The sequence below is a fragment of the Aplidium turbinatum genome, chromosome 8, assembly GCF_918807975.1.
Source record: "Aplidium turbinatum chromosome 8, kaAplTurb1.1, whole genome shotgun sequence".
NCBI classification, from domain to species: Eukaryota; Metazoa; Chordata; class Ascidiacea; order Aplousobranchia; family Polyclinidae; genus Aplidium; species Aplidium turbinatum.
Window position 1 is genome coordinate 15,095,856 of NC_137479.1, and position 15,567 is coordinate 15,111,422.

The following is a 15,567-nucleotide window of genomic DNA, read 5'->3' on the forward strand; positions in this document are numbered from 1 at the left end:
CAATAAGCAGGGGTCAACCAAAACATGGGACAATTTTTGTCTCCATTTCGATTCCTTTGCATGATTTCTTGTCACTCACTTTCGGTTGGGGTTGACAATTGCCTAAATAATCAAACAAAATTATGATTTGTTTGATCAAACAAAATTAAAATTATGATTTGCTCACGCAAAATAGTGCTACGCAAATTTACACTGTTGCCTGCAGAAACAAGTCAGCAAAGCAACGCTTTTTTGCATTAATTGAATGCCTGCAGACGTAAAAGACAAAACGTATACATTGGCATAATGTGAAAAATAGGCTATGATTCACAAAAACATTGGCATAATGTGAAAAATAGGCTATGATTCACAAAATAAACGTTTGATATCTTTCAAACAGCTGAAAGGCGCCGCCTTAAAAGATCAAAGCCATTGAATTCAAACGAAACTACACCAACAACATGGGAGATGAGTAGTTTTTCTGACGATTTTGTCAGGGCAACAAAATCCATAAAGTTACTAGTTATATATATACGTGAGAATTAAATTGAAAACTGATATAAGACTAAGATGTTTAAATGGTTGTGGTCGCAAACATAAGTATGTTTGCGACCACAACCGTTTTCAACATTTACTGTATTTAGGCTACAGCATTTGGTTTTCGTGCTGAAAATGACACACAATTTGAAAATGATTAAAAAGCTATAACAATATCAAATGTGTTTTGTGTATTAAAATGAGTGAACATTGGAAAGCAATACATTCGTAGGGGTGAGTTAAAAATCTCAAAAATTCAGTTACTTCCACACACTTTATTTTCTAAATTTTATTGTAGCCTAAGACTACCTTTGGTGCGATAATAGTCAGAAGCAAACTAACTGTGTATGTTGTTTTACGTCACTTTCTCACTATGAAGTAAAGTAAAGCAATATAAGCAAAGAAAACACCTATTCTCACTAACAGCTAACTAGGTGTGTCAATTAATGTGCTCCGAATGTTTTAGGTATACATGTTGTTAAATTTGTTATTTTTGTTAAAATACACAAAAAACACCAATCAACCATTGTCTAATGTCTGAAGGAAATAATTGTTCTGAAGTTGCAACAGAAAAAAATAATTCCTAATCAAACTAGACGTATTTTGCGTCAGTTGAAGCAGTTAATCTTGTGTTAATGTTAATAATTATAAAAAATTATCAATTGTATGAGTTCATTTTTGTATCATTTTGGTGCAATCACCATGTTTCTTACATGAGGGTGACATGTAATGAGACAGATTTCACAATCGTGACTTGCCAGGGCAAGCAGAATAAGATGGTATGCACTAAGAAGTGAGGGAGGAAGTTTTCTTCAAAACACTAGTAGGGACAAAACCGAATTTGGATGATGATGACTACAATATTTTTCAGCATTTTTTTGTCTTCATTTCAAGGAATGTAGTTTGATTGTTTATGTTGTATTAGGCTTGAATTTTAACTACTACATAGCAAAAGTATGTCGTTTAAACTTGTGCTATTTTGTGTAAATGCTCGGAGAAAAGACTTTGCAGTAAGGAACAGCAACACAATTATTGTAAATCATCCTATTTAGCAATGCATTGTTCCTTCTATCCTAACAACAATAGCAAACAAATCTGCCTTTGATATTACAATTATGCATTGATATTTGATAACTGTTTTAAATGGAAACTAAAGTTTTTATCTTAATAATAACTTGTGTAGGTTCTCATGCCATTGTCGCATTAAGTCAAATGGAACATTTATTGTTTCCACTTATCACCATATTTTGCGATTGTCTTTCTCTTTCAATAGGTACTGCAATATATTTTTTAGAATACATGTTTTGTTGACAGTGGTCTTCAGAGAAGTTGACACTTTCAGCGTTGTTTTCTTTTTTTACCAGCTCTGGAATGACAGGCAATATGTTTTCAAATTTTGCTTGTAATAAATGTGCTTTGTTTGTTAAATGTTGTTGCCACAATTTTTACATCTTTCTTAAGGCATAGCCTAATAGTGTGTTGTTTATTTTAGCGTTTTAATTATATTGAATTGTGTAAGTGTAAAAAAAGAACAACATGTCAAAAGATTCTCTTGACACTGACATGGTCACACTGACTAGGTTCATTACTGAAAGGGGCAGACAAACTGGAGGCACTGGTGAACTGACACAATTGCTTAACTCGATATGCACTGCTGTGAAAGCTATTGCCACAAATGTGAGAAGGGCTGGCATTATTAACCTGTAAGTGTGGTTATTGCTTTAAGTATCATAATTGTCAAAGTGCTATTTTTCCTAAGGTAGTTTTTTTCTATTTGGATCAGATTCAATAGATTACATAATTGGAGATTCAATGTTTTTCCAAATGGCAATGTAACATGCAAATAACCTTATGATATTTCATTTATGTTAAATCATTCAGTTTTAACATAATTCTTAATTGTTAAACTTACCTTAATTTAACTTAACTTACCTTACCTACTTCTACAGTACATTCAACAGTGTTGAATAGCATGTTGCTGCTACATGTGCCATGTCAATGAACAGTTTTTTTATTTTTACTCAGGTATGGAATTGCTGGGTCAACTAATACAACTGGTGATGAACAAAAGAAATTGGATGTACTTTCAAATGTCCTTTTCATAAACATGATCAAACATTCATTCACGACATGCCTAATGGTTTCTGAAGAGAACGAAAATATCATAGAAGTTGATACGGAAATGAGTGTAAGTAAACAATCAAACCAATGTGTACTTGTATTTTGTATACGTAGTCTTTTCTTTATTTCCACACCACTTTGCCGTATTGGTGTCCCCACATTCTCAATAGTGATCATTACTTGGTTTTCAGCTTTGCTTAACTTACCAGAAAATACAAACACGATGTTGAAATAAGAACTTGTTCAAAAACAAGTGTTATGTTTGGTTAAACCAGTTCTTTTTCTTATTAAACAAGCCACCTGGTCCTGGAGAACAATATCATTTGTTCTGCTACAGTTGTAATACCGGTACTGTGTTTGTCATAAGTAATCAAAAATCCTGTTAAATTATATGCTGATAGTACTGTGCACACTGTTTTTTTATGTTGTTTCTTTTTTCAGGGAAAGTACATAGTAACTTTTGATCCACTAGATGGCTCTTCTAACATTGATTGCCTTGTTTCGATTGGAACAATATTTGGAGTTTATAAGAAGGTTAGCCCAGCGTGTCTCTGAAAGCATTGCTTCTCCATAATTGGTGTTTTTATGTTAAGTCCTCACATCCTGTTTAATTATCAAATTTTGTTTAACACTTGAGAAATAAATCATCCAATAATGATCAGTGACTAACTTCACCGTATCATATAATTGTAAACGTATTTAAAGTGTTGTTGTGTAAAAACTGAACTTATCATATGAAGGGATGATTGTTTTTGGTCAAGTTCTTCACTGTAAACTGTTTTCAGACATCTGATGGACCAGCAACAACTGCAGACGCCTTGCAAAAAAGTCGCGAAATGGTGGCAGCTGGATATGCATTATACGGAAGTGCCACAGTGATTGTGCTTGCAACACAATTGTCTGTAGATATGTTCATGCTGGATCCAGTAAGACCGGCATTTCACTTGTAAATACGATAGTTTGTAGTTTGCAGTATCTTTAATGGTTTAATGTCAAAATTAAGAAGTCTCGCCAGCTTGAATGTCTAGACTCTAGAGCAGTGGTTCCCAACCTTTTTGACCTTGCGGCACCCTATCAAAGAGGTAAATAGTTTGCAGCACCCTGGCAAAACTGAATCAGTTTTATGAGGTTTCTGTATTTCAAATAACTGTATGAAATAACACAGAATGAGTTGTACAGTATAGCGCGCGTAAATAAATGTGTTTATTCAAAAGTCAGTGTGAAATTTGGGCTTGACTTCTTGCACAAAGTCCCTTAATATCTGGGGGCACATTCGATAAAGCAACCCACATTTCTTCCTCGGTTATAAGCAGTCGTTCTCGTTTTTATGTTTGTTAATACGGAAAATCCACTCTCACATAGGTAGGTTATGTCATGGAAAGCTGCAGCAAAAGCACAATAGCTTTCTTTCTAACGCAAGGATGTTCATTTTGAATGTTTATCTAGAACTCGTCGAGAGGCATCTGCTCTTGCTTTTCAAGGCTGAAAAAAGAGAGCATTTCATCCTTCAACTCATATAGCCTACTCGTGACAATGCTTTTCCACGCGACAACCATCTTACTTCGGAATGCAACAGAAGATTAGCATAGTTTGCTCCCATTTCCTTAAGTGGTCTATGTTTGATGTAGTTGACCATTTTGACAAGTTTGTTTAACATGTCTTTTAGGTCTAAACCTAATGTTTTTCCGACAAGAACTTGATGATGAAGAAAACAGTGTGTTGATATAATATCACTATTTTGTCTTTTTGCTAACGATACAAATCCTTTAATTGACCCAACCATCGAAGGAGCTCCATCTGTGCAAATTCCTACACGCTGTTTCCAAGATAACCCCGCTTTTTTCAGATACTTATTCAAATATCTTGACCATTGGTAGTTTGTGCGCCGTGAAACGCAAAATTTAATCATGAAACCTGGCAATAAAAATCTCTTTCACGCTGTTTTCCTTGAGCGAGAAAACGAAGGCTTACCGCGAATTATCTACTTACCGCCAGCGACTTCCCCACTAAGTGACTCTCCAGAAACAAGCCGGGAATAACTGCAGAACGCGAAACTTAGTATCAGTGGCGTAGCTAGGGAATGTGCCGCCCGGGGCGGATTCAGATTTTGCCGCCCCTTCAAGAAAAAGCATGTGAAAATGAAATGTGTTTTTTCAGATTATAATCAAAATCAAAAATCGTAGTCTGAAAGTGCCGCCCCAAGACGTGCCGCCGGGCGGTCCGCCCCGCTAGCTACGCCACTGCTTAGTATGCACTGAAACTTAAATGTAAATAAATTCCGCACTTAACAAGTCAAAGTTAAAATAAAGATTGGGCCACAGTATTGCAATATCTCAATATCTCGCGGCACCCTTGAGCATTGCAATTGGCACCCCAGGGTGCCGCGGCACCCCGGTGGGGAACCACTGCTCTAGAGTCTAGACTAGACATTCATTATTATATGCATACGGCATCTGCAGACATTCTGACACAGCGAAAGAAGCTTATTTTACAGAATAGAACGTTCTGATAACACAATCTTACATAGCTTTTGTGTTTGTAGACTGTTGGAGAATTCATCTTAACTGAGCGAAACCTGAAAATAAAACCCAAAGGTAAAATCTTTAGCATCAACGAAGGCTATTCAAAGTTTTGGGATCCTGCTATGAGAGAATACATTGAAAGAAAAAAATTTCCACAGGTATTTTGTGAAGTTTGGAAGAGAGTTCGCTTTGTTGTACCACAGTCATACAAAGTAACTTCAAAGGGTTTAGCATATTTTATTTTTATTACACAAAAAATATATTATATATACAACAATTAAAATAAACTTTCAAACGTTTTCATCACGTACTTGTGTCCTCATCAAGAGTTACTTTGTATCTGAAAAACAGTGAGAATTAGAAGATAAATTTGACTTTTGTAACACGGTATTTTGTAAACTAAAAAAATTGCACGAACGTTTTCAATATAAAGTTTTACTATAAAAAGGTTTATTCTTAGGCTAAATGATTATAAAGATCGCTGTCTACACTGTGGCGCATTTTCTCCTGGAGACTTTCAATAGAAATATTCAATTGCTGTTTTTTACTAATATAATTTCCATTAAAAGGAATTTTAATTGTTTTTATTATCTTTGCCCTGGAGCAGTGACTAACCGACGTTCTTTTGAGGCGCTGTTTCGTCGCTCAAGCCACGCAACCTGCAAATAAATGTTATATTGTTACTTGGTTTCTGTGTTATTGGACTTTTGTCTCGCCATTGAAGCAAAGCTAATTGATCTTGCTTGATTTTAGGACGGCAGTTCTCCATACAATGCTCGGTACATTGGTTCGATGGTTGCAGACGTACATAGAACATTGGTTTATGGCGGAATTTTTGCCTATCCTGCCCACAGCAAGAGTCCCGAAGGAAAGGTGTGCAAAGCAAATATATTAGTTTTTTGTCTATTTATTTGAACTCTGGCCAATATTAGTTGCCCCAACGGTCTTAACAATAAAGTTAATCCAATTTTTAGTTCTATCTAAGATCAGAGATTTTATAGCGTGATAATGATGTGATTCAAATTATTACTTGGCTTGATTTCTTAACTTAAAATAAGTCTACCGGACGCCAAGTTTATTAACAGCACGTTTGCATTTTGTTTCAGATAGTTTCGTGAATTTTTTTTGATGAAATTGTGTTGTTCCTAGCTGTGGCGTTGCGGTTCGTACTTCACTCTAAAGTGATGAAACCATAAACTGACGATTTCCGTCTTGTCACTTATAGTGTGTACTTTTGTTACTTAAATTTTCTTCAAAACGCTTTCAAACGATCATTTGAAACTTTCGATATCCATTGAGCTTTTCGTTCTCTTCCGCTTTTCTTAAAAACTCTTTCTTACACACGTTTTGTTTGAACCAATAATGAATGATTAGTTGATTACCCATCCAAATCAATTTTTGAAATGAGATAGAAACAGTTTATATCATCAGTCTTCGAAATTAGCATCGGCAATTGCCGAGGTGTTCGCCGACGCAGATGCATGAATGGCGCATTAGCGTCGGCAATAAAAATGCCGAAGCCACACGAGCGCTTGTAAGGACCACAGGATTCCAAAAAAACAAAATTTTCTTAGACCACACCAGACTAGGATGTTGATTCAATCTTACTATTGCTGGATGTTTTATTTGGGTTATTTCCTACTTCGCCGGCGCTTAGACACGTGCCAATCTGGGAGAATTGAATCTTTTATAGAAATATCACCCTATTTGCATTACTTTAACGCCAGTAGACGTCAAATTATTGTAAGCATCTACTTCTTATTGCGCCTCGTTTTCCGTTATCTTGTCCAGCTGATACAGCATCTGATGGTACCGATTCTGACTCGTTCTTTATCAAACAGACTTTGTGTTGCTCGCAGTGTCCCATTTGTGCCGAAAATATGTTAGCTTATACGTAAATCGAGGCAATCTTCTCGCAGGGAGCTATTAATTTGTTACCGGTACCTGGTTGAGCAATTAACGTTATTTTATGATAATTTAACGTCGCTAGATGTCTTTTTTATTGGGCATTGTTGTTACGCAATATAACTCGCCGGGAAAATTAAATCGATTTGTGCTGACTCGAACGTTGAATCAACCCAAAATTAACTTATTCCCCCCCCCCCCCCCCCCCCGGAGTTATTTAACGTGAATTACCGTAACATCGTGCGTATCGCGTTGCTCGCTACTTTTGGTATTATTACATCACAACAAATCAAACAATGCGGTCGTGATAGACAACTCTAGCATATTTTTTGCTTTTCGTTGTACATGTTTTGGTACAATATTTTCGTAATAAATGTTCACAGCAATTGCCGAGGCAATTTCAACTTTTGCCGTTTGGCCTCGGCAACGTTTTTGCCGAAGTAAAAATATGCTAATTTCGAAGACTATATCATGATATTTTATGGCATTACACAACTGTATTTTATCACTCCACTTTCAGATTCGATTGCTTTACGAAGCTGGTCCCATGGCGTTTATCATGGACAAAGCTGGAGGGAAGGCCACCACCGGAACTGCTGATATTTTAGATGTTGTCCCAAAAAAAATTCATCAAAGAGTTCCAGTGATCCTTGGCTCACCGCAAGACGTGGACGAATTTTTGGAAATTGTCAAGAAACACCAAGACATGGTGCTGGGAAAAAAGTAAATTGGTACGGTTGTTGCTTGTACCTCTATGCGAAGAATATTCGACGTGCTTGGAGATTATTTACGTATGTCTAGAATTGTGTATATACTGATTGCGTATTCGAGCTTTTTTGCGCGCAGTAGTGCTTTTTAAGCGATGCAAAAAGCGACTGCGGTACACGTCCATGTCAAGGAAGCAATTATTGAACATGCAGTTGTAAAACTATGCCAGTTTGTAATCAGATGAAAAAAACACTGTAATTTTAACTTGGTGAGCATTCGAACTCCCAAAGCGAAGTCGCCTCAATGAATTGTTGGTAACGTAAGCATTTTTATAAAGACGAGATAGTGGCACAAACAAAGCAAAAACACGAGAAGCACAACACGTGACAATTCAATCAAAATGGTTAAAAGATAAGAGGCTCCGCCAGAATAATTGCCTGTTGAGCCCTTGGTTGAAAGAGTTGATTGAATCTTGGTATCGAACTCGGACAAACACTTACGAACTATTTCGAAAGACGCCAATGAAGGTTTATTATTTGAACACGAAATTGGCAATTTCTAATATGATCTTTAATCGCACTGTTTTTATTAAAATTAGCTGAATTCAAATGCTCTCCCACTCTCGTCGCCAAATGTCGCGTGGTCATATCAATGTATGTGGAACTCGCATCATGCGAGCAAGTGAACTTATACACGACGTTTGAACATAGGCAGAAAGGAGTTTTAGACTTAAGTGAAAATAGTAACTAGTTTTAAACAATGAAAACTATTAATATCCGTGGTACTACAAAAAGTGCTCAATGCCAAGCAAAAAGCAAAGCAGAGCGAATTAAATCAATATTAATATAGTTATTACTATCTAAACCCTTGACAGCCTGTTTCACCTAAAGGAGGATCATCAGAAGGTCCTTATTCAAATAGAATATATAACAGACACAGAATAACAGAATATAATTCTATTTGAATAAGGACCTTCTGATGATCCTCCTTTAGGTGAAACAGGCTGTCAAGGGTTTAGATAGTAGTAACTAGTTTTAAATGTTTTATAGACGGGAAAAATCTTAACGATAAATTTCACAGCAATAAATCTGGATAAACTTGTGGCAAAACGTTTGGATTCCTTACCAATAAACGAGATTGTTAGAGAGTTCTTCAAATCAGGCTCCTCAACCGGAGACGTAGTGGAAACCGAATTCAAAAATCCTCTAAGAACTTTATTAAAAAACCAAGTCGGATAATGATTAGCACCAAAGTATGATCGTAATTTATTGATTTCATTATTAAAACAGTCATTGTTCGAGCAAATGTCTCAAGCTCGCGAGATATGGTACTTGATCAAAGCAGATTTGTAGTTTGATGGACTAACAGCGCTGAAATTCAGAAAAAGATTAGTAGGCCTATTTGTCGGTTTACGCCAGACCCAAGTATCAAATCCATTACCATTTATCTTTATTTCTACAGCCAAAAAAGGTATAGTCTCAGTGTTTTTTTCTACCGTGAAATTTATGTTGCGCATTGCTTCAAGAAACTGCGAACAAGAATTATCGTTATCAAATATTGCAAAAATGTCAATATAACGTAAATAAAGCTTGGAAAAGAAATAGTAAGTTCTGAAGTAGTTTCAGAAAAAGTCTTGTTTTCAAGATGTGCTAAGAAAAAATTGGCAAGAGTGAGACCTAGACGCGAGAACCCATAGCCACTCCATCAATTTGCTTGTACAATTTATCTTTGTTGAGAAACATGCCCTCTGTGGCTAAATCCATCAATTTGACAAAATACTTTTTATCAAATTGATGCATTTAGCATTGATGTATTCACGTGATATAAAATTTTAATCCACGACACATTGTAATAAAGCTCGAAAAGTTTGACTTTAACATGCCCTAGTTGCGTCAGTCTGGCCAATCTTCTATATTATGTGATACAGCTACACTTCTAACAAGTAAGCATTACCTGCAAAAGAAAGCGCAAGCAGACTGAAAACGTATAGATTCTTTATGCTTGTAATTGTGCTTGCGTAGGCTAAAAGAATTTCATCATTGTAATGAAGTACCGTAGCTGTTATTGAGATGAAGCTTCGATTTTAATTTGTGCATAGCAATTCATTGCTGCCATTAGCTTTCGTTTGGTTTTCATCAAAATAATATCGTGCCCGTACTCTATTTTCAGCAGCAGATTGTTGTCATTTCATTTCCGTTTCTTATGAAAGATTCACTTATCAATTTTTGATAATGAGCAATCTTAGCTCGTGCGAGTTTTGATGCAATAGACTCTTTTATTGTTTCTTGGGTAAGATGCCTTGATGAGAAGGAAGCTATTGTAGCCTCACGCTTTGCATTGCAGCTACTCACTCGTTTTTGGCAAAGTTCATGTGCTATTTTGCTGCTGTTGATGTATTTCATATGATAATGATTTGTCATTCCATTCATTTATTTTAAGGGGCTGTTCAAGTACACATATCGCCTCTCCTATGGTCATATTGCTTTATATAGCCCAGGTGGGCAAGGTTCATGTTTGGCGTCGTACAGAGATGAGGTGAAGAAAAGCGAGAAAATAGCCACACATAATATTTGAACACACTTTTAAACAGTTTGCAATTTTGAATGCATTTCGTTAGACATTGCCTTAGATGCGCGCTTGACATGTATCATTGCGTAATAAATTCATTAAAAGTATGCTTTACACTTTAGTCTTTAATGCAACCCCATTGTTAGCTAAGTTGGAAAAAGACGATCAGTAGGCTAAGCTATATTAGTTTGAGAAGCACTCTTTCGAATATATATCGAGTGTCGCAAGAAAATTGCAGTTATGCTGTTGGCTATGTTGAAATTGTTAGTGATGCAGCATGCAGTCATTTCTTCACGTCAAACGATGAACGATAATCAGAAAAGAAGGTAATTGAACTTATGAATACCTTTCTTGAACTTATGGAATAACCTACACGTCAACAAAAATGAAACACACAATTGGTGCAAAAGAAAAGGTCTACAAAGAAACCTACAGTAGGCTTGTGAATGTGAACTCCGTCCCCTTGTGACATCACTATAATTGGATCAATAAGATGTTATTGATTCAATTGTGATATCTCAAAAGTGGAAAGGTTGAATTTCACCACACCCGTTTCTGGCTAAGCCCATCGATAATGATTCCTATAGCCTTTGCGTTACCGGTATCGCCTTTGCAGAGACAACTCCACAAAGCGGCTCGCACAAAACACCGAAGTCAACGATCGTCATGTTTTCTATACCAGTATGTACCTGTTAAAAAAAAACTTGTTTTGCTTAACTTTGACTCAGAATGCTCCTGTAGTAAACCTGGCACTGCACTTTTTTATATTTAGTTTAGTTGACTTTATCGTTTTTCATGAATTCTTCAGAACAAGATGGCCGTTAAGAGAATAACTTGGTCCCCATACTAATGAGAAGTCCGGAATCGTAAACAAAACATTTTTTAAAAACAATAAGATCCCAACTAATATGCGACGTTTTGTTCTAATTCCTTAAAAGATTCGGACCTTTGCAATGATACCAGCCTATAAAAGTATCAACTGTGGACCCCTTGTTAACGTTACCGTGAGTTTTTTTGTGGGAAAATCTTGACTTAGATAGGCTAACAGCATGGTTTTTTTTTTTGGTGCCTCTATGGTGTAGGTTCCATATGAATAAAACTAGTATGTCGTGTTTTATGCTACGGCAAATTGAAATGAATGTGGAACTATTGCCGAAATAAACCATTAACTCAATTGATTGATTCCATCGTTTGTTAAATTTCAAAAACAATTTAAATGTCCTCGCAGTTATAGTCAACTTTCACTTTCTCAAGAAATATTTTTGGTTATGACAAACCATGGCAAGTCCCCAGACAACGAAACGACCATACGGTCTTCTAGTCAATTGCCACCCTACAGAAATGATAATTTTAAATTTTGTCACTTCCCAGTCACTTCACAGAAACGCACAGAAAAATACAATGTTCCCGCGTTTTAAAATAGTCCTGAGCCACTATATAGGCTACACAGCTCTTTCTATCAGACTGCACATCGCACAGGAGGCTACAACGATTGAGGTTCGAGATCCAGTTTAAGGTATTGTTTCTTGTCCTGGTGGAATGGATGAGCTGGTAGAAAAGGTGATGATGTCCTGTTGGTGTTGATGAAACTTTCATCCCCTTTATGATGCTCGCTTTGATGAAATCATTTTTGTTTGTTTACTGTCTATAGGCTATACAGGGTGGGCCAAAAGTAGGCTTACAGTTATTAAACTTTTTGTATGCTATAAATTGACCTGCGGTACACTTCATGATATTAAACAGTTTCTGTGTAAGATATTCAATTCAATTTATTTTTTGCTGCTGGCGCAAACATGTACAAACGGCAAAGTAAACATACGAATTTGACACCAACAAAAGGGAAAGATGGCAAAACCCAAACGTTTAAAATATATAACGAGCATTCTTGAAATTTAACATGAAAACAATAAATTTATTTTTAGACCCAAACCCTACTTTTTATAACTCTAAGCCTACTTTTGGCCCACCCTGCATAAATTTGAAGTTTGAAGGTAGGCTTACTGATTTAAAGAGAGATTATAATAAATTTCGTGCAAACTGTCCAAGATTTTGTTTTTTGGTTCATGAAACTTTCCCCACAAAATTATTAACAGTTTGGATATGCTTGATTAATCATCACTACCGTTGACAATGATCTGGAAACGAAGTTTTAGAATCCTTAAGAGACAGAGAAAACTGTTACTTCGTCTGTTGTGAGAATAGTACGGCGCAAGTGTAAACAGTAAAATAGCACCATTAGGGCTACCATATGTCTTCTTTTTTCAAGAAAAATGAATAGTCCTCCGAGGACACTCAGAAATGCTCAAATGTCCTCTTTTTTGGTATCTTGAGTTTTCTTGCTTAAATTTTCAGCAGGATTTTATTGTGGTGCCAATTTTCGAGGATGGTTTGTATGTGCTTTCCAAAACAATTTTGTGCACCAATGTAGCCTACTATTCAAAGATAATTCAAAAAATTGGCGTAGCCTATCTTGTAGATCCGTTTTTGTAAACAATTAGACGTCTACTGTATATCATACCGTATATTGTAACATATCAAACACCAGTTGTATACCAATTTTAAAAAAGGTAATTGCTATATTTACACTAAATAGTGTAATAATGGCCTCAATAGTGTTGCCAGATAAGGAATTCTTCCCTAATTTGAAAAAAGTTTAAAGCTGTTGAAAACAAAAACTTGTATTTTGGAATTTTTTTTAGTCCTTGGCAAAGATCAACACCCTAACGTTATTCCTAACTCTAAACCTTCCTAACTCTGGCAACACCTGATTGTAACCATGGCAACAAGTGTGTAAAAATAGCCACTTTGTTCAAAAAATATCATTGGCATTGCAGAACTTGTGATTCAGGAACTTTTGAAATACTGGGCAAAAGAAATAACTCTACAACTGAAAATCTGAAAAAACAGCTAGGTTTAAATTATTATGTTCACTTTTTTTAGATTAGTTGACATTAGCAGAAAATAAATTACCTGACTTTTTTGTTGGTAAGACATTCGTTGTAAAGAGAGAACTTAAATTATAATAATTGTTAACACTCACAAATCAAGGAAAAATAAATGGCAACTAACTACAGAAAAACTACTGCTGGTGGAGGAAAACGAAAAGGAGGCGCACGCCCTGAACTAACGGAAGAACAAAAGCAAGAAATTCGTGAAGCGTTTGACTTGTTTGATGCTGATGGCTCAGGTACCATAGATATTAAAGAACTGAAAGTTGCCATGCGGGCTCTTGGCTTTGAACCAAAGAAAGAAGAAATTAAAAAAATGATAGCTGATATTGACAAAGATGGTAGTGGTACAATAGATTTTAATGATTTTCTAACAATGATGACTCAAAAAATGAGTGAAAAAGACTCCAAAGAAGAAATTTTAAAAGCGTTTAGATTATTTGATGATGATGATACTGGTAAAATATCATTTAAGAACTTGAAGCGTGTTGCTAAAGAACTTGGAGAAAATTTAACAGATGAAGAGCTTCAAGAAATGATAGATGAAGCTGACAGGGATGGTGATGGAGAAATTAATGAACCAGAATTTCTGAGAATTATGAAGAAAACAAGTTTGTACTGATAATTTTGTTATGGACTTATATTCCTGCAAAGAGCATTAAAAAAAACTCAAGTCCTGTATTGCTACTTGGTTTAGCAAGTAAATTCGAAACAATTTTTCATTTGGAAACACTTTTTGGTGCACATTTCAATAATTTATTTCTGTATGATATTTAACTACAGATATACCAACACAAGTATTGTGCCAATTGCAACAGTTTTTAGAATAAGACTACGATAGCTCAGTTAGTTAGCACATGACTTCGTGAACGAAGAAGCTTCAAGATCAAGCGACGCTGGTTCAACTCTCAGGGTGTGCGCTTGAGTAGCATATACTATTATACTAAGGACTCCTCTCCATTCAGCGGCACCTAATGAATGGAATAATTCCTTGCCAACTACACTTCAACAATCGGAAACTTTACTCTATCAATCTCAGTGAACAGGCCTGCGTCAGTAGTTCAAAACCTCTACAAGTATGTGAAACTTCCAGGATTAAGCTCTCAAAGAAGCTTTCCCAGTTTGAAGATAAAGGTTCAATTAATCAAATGATACAAATTTCAACATATGATGCTTTGTTTTATGTAAGAAAATTATTTCATTTGAAAACTTTGGATGCTTGCATTTTGTTCAACTGCATCTGTTGTTTTTAAAAATCTATGGTAGTGTAGGGATCTGTGTTTCTTTGTGGCTGTACCAATGTTCCATACAGAAAGCATTGCACATAAATTTTATTTGAGTATATGGTTGTCCTTAGTTTTATTGCTTTTTCAGTATGAAATATGCCCAGGAGTTTTTGAAGCACAGTTCTGAAAGTACAAATTTCTTCATAAATCTGTTTGCATTTGTTTCATGTTTAAGTTTTTTTGTCACATTCAATTTTCTCTACAACTTCCAAACCAGCAGTCATCACAAACTGTTTGTAGAAATAAAATTAATCTTTTAGCAGCAAGTGTAACTAACTAAATGTTTGACAAACAAAGACGGAAACTGCTTTAAAACTGACATTTATCAGAACGTATTCCAGTACAATATTAAAGGTTTTTTCATCTGTTTGTTTTTGCTTTTTCATGTTTTTGAACTACATTTCTCACTGTGTAATGTGTATTAAAGTGTCATACACAATAACGATATGCAATGCATATCACATCCTTGATAATAACTATTTTTGTAAGCCATTCACTAAACCATCAACATTCACTAAACCAAGGAATGAATTGTAGGTAATAATATACTCAGCTAGGTGCTCTGTACGACCTCACTGTCTGCTTTGGATTTTCAGCACAATAAAAATACACACCAGGGATATTCATTATCACGGGATTGGAAACTCTATTCATTGCTATACATCAGTAGGGTCATTGCATTACTATGACTACAGAAGGATTGGAAGATAAAATAGGCTACTGTTTGTATCAATCATAAAATAGCCTATATATATAAAATTCGATTTCACAATATTAATATAAAATGCACGTATTATTATTGTTTTGTGTCACAAAACTTTTTACATTTTATTGGTTTTATTATTGCATGTTTTTAGGTGATGCCTTGTATATCATTTGTAACATGGACATGAAGTTCTATCTACTTCAGCTTTCTACTGATAAAATACGGAGAAATTAATGAAAGTTGCATGTTTGAAAGTCGGTTTCAATTTACGTCATGTTTTTTTCAGA

The 15,567-nt window shown here is 35.4% G+C and overlaps 1 protein-coding gene and 1 pseudogene across 1 annotated transcript; both read left to right on the plus strand.

Moving 5' to 3' along the window:
- Positions 1–2,012: 2,012 nt before the first annotated feature.
- LOC145775099 (fructose-1,6-bisphosphatase 1-like) lies at positions 2,013–10,454 on the plus strand. The gene is made up of 7 exons (XM_082586298.1): positions 2,013–2,219; positions 2,542–2,704; positions 3,079–3,171; positions 3,423–3,563; positions 5,180–5,317; positions 5,913–6,032; positions 7,585–10,454. Exons 1-7 carry the CDS (start codon positions 2,053–2,055, stop codon positions 7,789–7,791), a joined length of 1,029 nt encoding a protein of 342 aa, XP_082442424.1. The 5' UTR covers positions 2,013–2,052; the 3' UTR covers positions 7,792–10,454.
- Positions 10,455–13,287: 2,833 nt separating this feature from the next.
- LOC145775167 (uncharacterized) lies at positions 13,288–15,567 on the plus strand (annotated as a pseudogene).

Coding starts and splice junctions, on each gene's coding strand:
- LOC145775099 (XM_082586298.1), top strand. CDS start 2,053: ATGTCAAAAGATTCTCTTGACACTGACATGGTCACACTGACTAGGTTC. Junction 3,564..5,179: donor ATATGTTCATGCTGGATCCA/GTAAGACCGGCA, acceptor TTGTGTTTGTAG/ACTGTTGGAGAATTCATCTT. Junction 5,318..5,912: donor AAAGAAAAAAATTTCCACAG/GTATTTTGTGAA, acceptor GCTTGATTTTAG/GACGGCAGTTCTCCATACAA.